At 34.4% G+C, this 6,973-nt stretch overlaps 1 protein-coding gene across 2 annotated transcripts; it reads left to right on the top strand.

Moving 5' to 3' along the window:
- The first annotated feature begins 1,012 nt into the window (after positions 1-1,012).
- Positions 1,013-6,748, top strand: LOC133290568 (binding partner of ACD11 1-like). 2 transcript variants are annotated; one of them, XM_061488663.1, is made up of 5 exons: positions 1,013-1,110; positions 2,842-2,945; positions 3,025-3,100; positions 5,852-5,932; positions 6,015-6,748. In XM_061488663.1, exons 1-5 carry the CDS (start codon positions 1,105-1,107, stop codon positions 6,582-6,584), a joined length of 837 nt encoding a protein of 278 aa, XP_061344647.1. In that variant the 5' UTR covers positions 1,013-1,104; the 3' UTR covers positions 6,585-6,748. The 2 variants fall into 2 exon arrangements, with proteins under 2 accessions (XP_061344647.1, XP_061344648.1); XM_061488664.1 differs by having other exon boundaries at positions 6,000-6,748.
- The last annotated feature ends 225 nt before the right edge of the window (positions 6,749-6,973 follow it).

Below are 6,973 nucleotides of genomic sequence, written 5' to 3'. Positions count from 1 at the left end.
TAATGCAGATAAGTTATCTGCATTTATTTCTAAAACGACGTCGTTTTGGTATTGAAATTTTTAAAAATTATAAATATAAAGACTATTATAACCCTGAAATAAATTAAAATTACAAAAACACCATGATTTTCGTCCTAAAACGACGTCGTATTGACTTACTGCAGATAACTTATCTGCAGTAGCTGCAGAAAAAACGAACCCATATAAAAAACTCTAATTAATATATCATGGAAAAAATGAGCAAGTTAGTTCAAATTTTAATAGTATTAAAGATGAAGTTCAATGGAAATAATCACACGCAAGGTTAATGATAAGAAAAATAATTATAGAGGATAAATGATAAAAGAATAAATTACATAGATTTTTTGAACTTTTTCCAAAGATTTAACAAGTGGACCAAAATGTTCATTTGTTTTGAGTTAAATTAACTGGTATCCTTTTAAATTTTTTTTTTCTAAATTTCTTAATAAAATCTTATAGTTCAAAAAGTTTTAAATAAAATTTAGAGAAACTTTAAACACTATTTAATAGACGTGTGTATTAATTTGGTCTTTATTTTAAGAGTAAAGTACCTTTTGGGTCTTCAATAAAAATTATGGAACTTAATTTAATCCCTTAAAAAAAAGTCGGACTCATGATCCATCTGAATTTCAAAATAGATCTAGTTAATATAAAATTATAGTCTCTTTGAAATTCAAAAAAAACCTACATTAATCTCTAAAAAAACTAATATAGTAAGGTGAGCCTATTTTAAAATTAAGAGAAATCAAAAATTAAATTGTTTTTTAAAAGATTAAATTAAATCTCGTAATGACCAAAAAATCCTTACTCTTGTTTTAATAACCTATACTCGAAAGTCCAAGTCTTTCCATTCAAACATGTTCACGCGGTTTGCCCCTGGGTCATACCTTGCTCTTTACTCAATGGTACTCGCACGTGCGACTCAAATCCGGCACGTGTTTCCTAGTCCTCTCCTTCACTCAGACAACGATAAAAATTAGTAGCGCCTGCACCGTTTTCTTCTTCGCTCAACTCTCTTTTCCTTCTCTTCTCTCAAAACGCTCCGTTTCGCTGCTGTTTCTGGTCAGCGGAGATCTCTACCCGATGTCGGTGAGTTCTGACCGCATCTCTCAATGTTTGCGCCTATTATAATTCCACGAATCATTATTCATTTTCGTAATTTTGAAGATCTTGTATACTGTATAATACATTGCCACCACTGTGTGATTTATCGTATATGGATGAGGTTTGGTCCTTATCTCAAAGGTAGTTTACTTTAGTTAAGAGGTTAAAGAGTAGATCCGTCTTAGTATTCTTGTCTTCTTAAGGAAGATTTTACTTTTGTTCAGTATGGGGTGGTTGTTCAGGTAAATTAGTTTCGTGTTGTTATGTTTGGTATTTCGATTTGGGAAGCTCTATTTCGGTGCTAAGAATTGTTTCCGTGTGTTTTGACTTTGGAGAGAATAGCCAATTGTTTATCTTCCTTTCTTGTAAATTCTGAAGCCAGTTCGTGTAATGTTTATTTTTTATGGTTGTTCCTGTTTGGGGTACTCCTTTTGGGCTATAATAACTTCCCATGATGCAAATTCTTAAGGTACTCAAGATCTGTTTTTTATTTTTATTTTTTTGTTGTGTCCTGCTGTGATGAATATAAAGTGAAAACTAGAAAGATCATTGTTTAATGTATGGAATTCGTTTTCCTTACCGTGAAAATGTTCCTCTGGGTTAATTCAGTATCGTGTCGGAGTTTGATTTGCCGGGAATTTTTTGGAGGATTTCGTGATGTTTGTTTGTTTGATATCTGCATTGAGATTGCCCATAATTGTTTGGCTTTAGGTGTTTTAGGCATGTAGTTTAGGACCAGTAACTATTATGTTACATTGTTTATGTTCTGAATGCTCCAAGGTTAATACTTGGGAATAATTGATAATCTAAGGTTATTGATTAGACATGCATGTTGTATAGTAGGTGATACAATTTTCTTTCAAGAGTTTACAGTAATGGACATAAACTAACATCACGACGTAATCAGGAAAGGTCTATCTTGTATGTATGTTTTGATTGAAATAGAGATGTTCATCTGCCCCCCTTCTCCCCCTTAAATTGGGTAGAAAAGCATCCTAAATAAATAAATAAATGTGAGGATGGCTGGATTAGACATGATCGTATCTTTTCCTTCAAACTTGGATGATAATTATTTTCAAATAACATTGTTTGGAAGGGAAAAGACATATTCACTTATGACTTGTCGAGTTATCTTTTTGTTGGAGCCACCCAAATGTATGATCTTACCAATAAGCATATCTAGCTGATTGAGTTATTTGTAGTTATGGGTGATAGGGATTGTTTCAGATTAGAATATGTTTAAAGTTGTTGTTTTCAACATCCAGCTTTTGGGTTAAGGTTTCTGCCTCCTTTGTCATTTATTGCTTTTATTAAACTGGATTTCTCCATTTATCAAAATAATTTTATTAAATATTTAATGCTCTCAGATCCCCTCTTTTCGGACTTCTTACGGAAGAGTCAAGACTGGATTTAATAAGAATAGTAGTTAGTATTAGTTATAAGAAACAATTATAAACATTCAAGGAAACTGAATGAGTGGATTGACAGGTTGACGAAGTTATAATATTTATTAATTTATATGTATACTTCTTTTTATATGATGCTGGTAGTCTCAAGAGACACAATAGGGGGAGTTCCCATTTTTAGTTATATGGATGAGTAGTAACATGCTTTGATTTTTTCCTTAAGTGCGAGATTTCAGAACATAAGTACATAAGCAGAGGTAGATTCTCTACAAGATTTTAACTTTGTGTTTAAATGTTATTTTCTTTCCAGATCAAAACTATAAAAGTCAGTAATGTTTCCTTTGGGGCATCTGAGAGAGACATTATGGAGTTCTTTTCTTTTTCGGGTGATATTGAATATGTTGAACTACAGAGGTCAGTAAGTTACTGTGCTTGGTTTTAACTACCTTTTTAGAGTTTATTATGCAAATCATAAGTTTATATATTAATGCAGCCATGATGAACGGTCTCAAATTGCCTATGTTACTTTCAAGGATTCACAAGGAGCTGAGACTGCAGTACTACTATCGGTAATTTGCCTGTCATTAATCATCAGTTAATATATATTTGTATCAAACACGATTCTTTATAAAATAGTTAAGTATCTCATACACCTAATCTATTTGTCCTGGATTGATAACCAAAACATCATATATTCATTATTGGGAGTTTGAGACTTAGAACTATGGGATTGTTTGTCATTATCCAAAAGGCATTACATTTAGTTGACATATTCATATTTTTGGCAAGATAATGCAGTGTCAGTGGATCAGCTAAATGGACAATTTCCATATTAGAAACTCTTACTTGAGAGGCTCTCAAAAGTCTCTTTTTGTTGAATCTCTTGCTTTTAGCCCTTTCTTAAGTATGGACAGGCCTCTTCTGGGGATATGCATCCTTCATTTGTTAAAAGGTGCTTCTTTTGTATTGGGTCATACATGTTAATCCTCCATCCTCAATCTTCATGAATAATTTCATGTCACTATCTGACATTGCGTCTGTTACATGAAGAAACAACTAAAGGACCCAAGTCTTTAAAGTGTATTCCCTAAGGCCCCAATAATTAGTTAGGAGTTAGTTAATTTGGAATAATGGATGGGTTCAGCATGTTGGTCCTTTCTCGTATAAAAGAGGATTTGCTTTCTGTTAGAAGTAGTTTTTGGAATATTTGATTTTAGGATGAGATGGTCTCAGAAAAAGGGGAGTGACCCTTGGAGAAGGTCTCCTTGTATCACTTCTCTATCAGTTTCATTCTTTCATTCATCATCAATAAAATCTTCCATTTCTTCTATCGCCCGTGTTCTCTCATTTTTGGATTCCTTTCTTACTTTTCATTTCGCCAAGTAAATCAGAGCTGCAACAAATTGGTCCAACCTGCAAGATCCGTCAAAATGGCTTCCATTGAAGCAAGTGTGGTAGCTCTGGAAAATTGAATTGAGTGTCTTAGACAGGAAACCAGCAAGAACAGCCATCAAATAGAAATGTGGGACAAGAAGTTTAAGTCATTGATGAGATTCAGCTTCTTCTAAATGAGTGGATGCAAAAGAATGGCATTACTTCAACGGAGTTGCCCAGAATCTTGTACCACTGGTTTGTCAACAGATTACCCAAAATGAAGAGGTTGGGTATGTTACAACCATGTCAGAGGAGTGTACTTGGATGCGGAAGTTAGAATTACCCATTTTTTATGGAGAAGACCCTTTAGGATGAATCGCCAGAGTAGAAATTTTTTCGAGATGTAGGAAATTCCAGAATCTGAGCGAGTAGCCGAGTACTATTGGTGTTTGTGAGTATGAAAGGTGGAACAGTGCACTGGTTTCGATTCTTGCAAAACAGGAAGCCTAATCTGCAGTGGGAAGATCTAACGAAGGTCATGCGTCACCGTTATGGCGATCGTACTCAAGGAAGCATATATGAACGCCTTACCAATTTGAGATTGGCTGGACCAATTTGTTGCAGCTCTGATTTTCTTGGTGAAATGAAAAGTAACAGAGGAATCGAAAAATGAGAGAACACGGGCAATAGAAGAAATGGAAGATTTCATTGATGATGAATGAAAAAAAGAAATATATACAGAAACGATTCAATAAGGAGGCCTTCTCCAAGGGGCACTCCCCTTTTTCTGAGATTATCTCAGCCTAAACTCAAATATTCCAAAAACTGCATCTAACAGAGAACAAATCCTCTTATATAGGAGGAAGAGACAACATGCTGATCCCATCTATTATTCCAAATTAACTAACTGCTAACTAATTCTTGGGCCTTTGAGAAGACTCTTCAAGACTCTGGGCCCTTTAGTTGTTTCTTCACGTGTAACAGTGTCCCAAAATTCATATCTTGTTCATTTTTTATTTTTCAAGCATTTTGGTTTTTTCCTCCTGTACAGCCCTTTGCTTGTTAAGCTTGGAGGCTGCGTATATGTGTTGACCACTTTTTTAGCAATTAGGAATAGGGGACAATCCTATTCATTTTAAGGTTCCAAGTTTAATGTAATGAAAAGTGGTACTGATGTAGGTGCCAATATTAGTTTTATTAATTATCCACTGTTTCATTATGAACAAAAGTTTCATTGTGAACCTCATTCTTATGTAATATAATTCCTAATCTGAAAATTCTTTCCATGAAAGTAAAACTGAACTGGCATTATTATTTTTCAAAAACCTTATTGGATATGCATGTTTTGTTGATTCATGTGATGTCGGATTCCGGAAATTTCCCCTTCTCTTCTTTAGATAGAAAAATCCTCTTACTACTAGAGCTATCATCATGCAATATCAGATTTAATATAAATAGAAGGGAAATCTGAGAGAGTTTATTATGCAAGCTTGACGATGATAATATTAATTGGAGCTTATGTTGAATGCGATCCTAGCCACTAGTTGTCTTATTTGGGTGCTATATTTAATGTTATGGTTGGTTATATGTGGAGTTCGTAACATTGTTCACAACCTGCTATATTGTTAAATTCTGTTTTGGTCCAAAGATATATGTAACATCACATTGGTCCTAAAAGGATATGTGCGACATCAAATTACTCTTTTAATGTCACTTTTTTTTTTTTTTAATAAAATTGGCCCTAAAATGACATCAAATTGATCCTTGAAGGACTAAACTGGTGGCATCAAATATCATTGAAGGACCAAATTGATGTCATTGATTAATGGAGAAGTAGTGTAATGTCATGTATATATTTGGTGAACTAAATGTGTGTTTCCTCGTTCCTGTCATTTAGAAATTTATAACCTGTAATCATATCAAATTTAACAGTTTGAGTATTTCAGGGAGCAACAATAGTTGATTTGTCAGTTAATATAACTCGGGATCCAGATTACCGGATTCCAGCTGCTGCGTTGGCATCATCTGTAAGCTTTGCAAAGACCCTCTACTTATTCTGCTTTAAGTAACTAGGCTGTTTTTCCTTAACAACAGTATGATATTTTTCAGACAAAAGTGGGTAAAACTCCTGGTGGTACTGAATCTGCTTTAGGGAAGGCAGAGGATGTGGTCACGAGCATGCTTGCGAAGGGCTTTATCTTAGGTAAAGATGCTGTAAATAAAGCAAAGACTTTTGATGAGAAGCTCCAGATAACTTCAACAGCCTCGGCAAAAGTTACATCTTTTGACCAAAAACTTGGGCTTAGTGAGAAAATAAGTTCTGGTGCTTCGGTTGTGAGTGGTAGAGTTAGAGAAGTGGATCAAAAGTTTCAGGTTTCAGAGAAAACCAAATCAGCATTTGCAGTTGCAGAACAGAAAGTCAGTACCGCTGGGTCTGCTATAATGAAGAATCGCTATGTGCTCACTGGGACTTCTTGGGTAACAGGTGCTTTTAATAGGGTTGCTAAGGCAGCCGGGGATGTGGGACAGAAGACAAAAGAGAAAGTGGAAAACGCAGAAGAGGAACAGAAGCGAAAAGTTGAAGACCAGTATGCACAGGTCCTTTCTGAGTCTCCAAAAGCCGCTGCAAGTGAACTGCACTCTTCCAAGCCTGCTCCTGCTCAGGGTTTGATCCTTTGATTTGCTTCTTGTACATACTTTCTTTGAAATTCCTTCAAAATTGTTTCCATATTAGTACCAACCTTTGCCTCAGTCCATATTGGAAGTGAATGTATGACAGATTTTACTAGTTACTTGGACCAATTTGCAGTTATATAATTTTGTTCTATAAGATAAACTGAATTTCCCAGATTTTATTTATGTATTTGTTTCTGTTACTTGTCTGCAAGTTTGAAACTCGTTATACGCATAGAGTACAATTGTATGAAATTATCAGTGTTAAAATTTATATTACTATTATAAAAAGACAATGCCAGTTTCGGTTGGAATGATCACGTTAAGGATACAAAAAAATGTCTGCTAGGAAGAACATAATAAAAGTACATAATTATTTTAGAAAAAAAGATTTT

Source organism: Gastrolobium bilobum, unplaced genomic scaffold, assembly GCF_033153095.1.
Source record: "Gastrolobium bilobum isolate Gb01-03AN ecotype WA unplaced genomic scaffold, APGP_CSIRO_Gbil_v1 utg84911, whole genome shotgun sequence".
In the NCBI taxonomy this organism is placed as follows: Eukaryota; Viridiplantae; Streptophyta; class Magnoliopsida; order Fabales; family Fabaceae; genus Gastrolobium; species Gastrolobium bilobum.
Note: the sequence above shows the minus strand (reverse complement) of the source record. Positions and strands in the feature narration are given on the sequence as shown.

Excerpts from the sequence above, each read along its gene's own strand:
- LOC133290568 (XM_061488664.1), top strand. Across the intron at positions 2,946-3,024 it reads GAATATGTTGAACTACAGAG|CCATGATGAACGGTCTCAAA; the intron begins GTCAGTAAGTTA and ends ATATTAATGCAG. Across the intron at positions 5,933-5,999 it reads CTGCTGCGTTGGCATCATCT|TATGATATTTTTCAGACAAA; the intron begins GTAAGCTTTGCA and ends CCTTAACAACAG.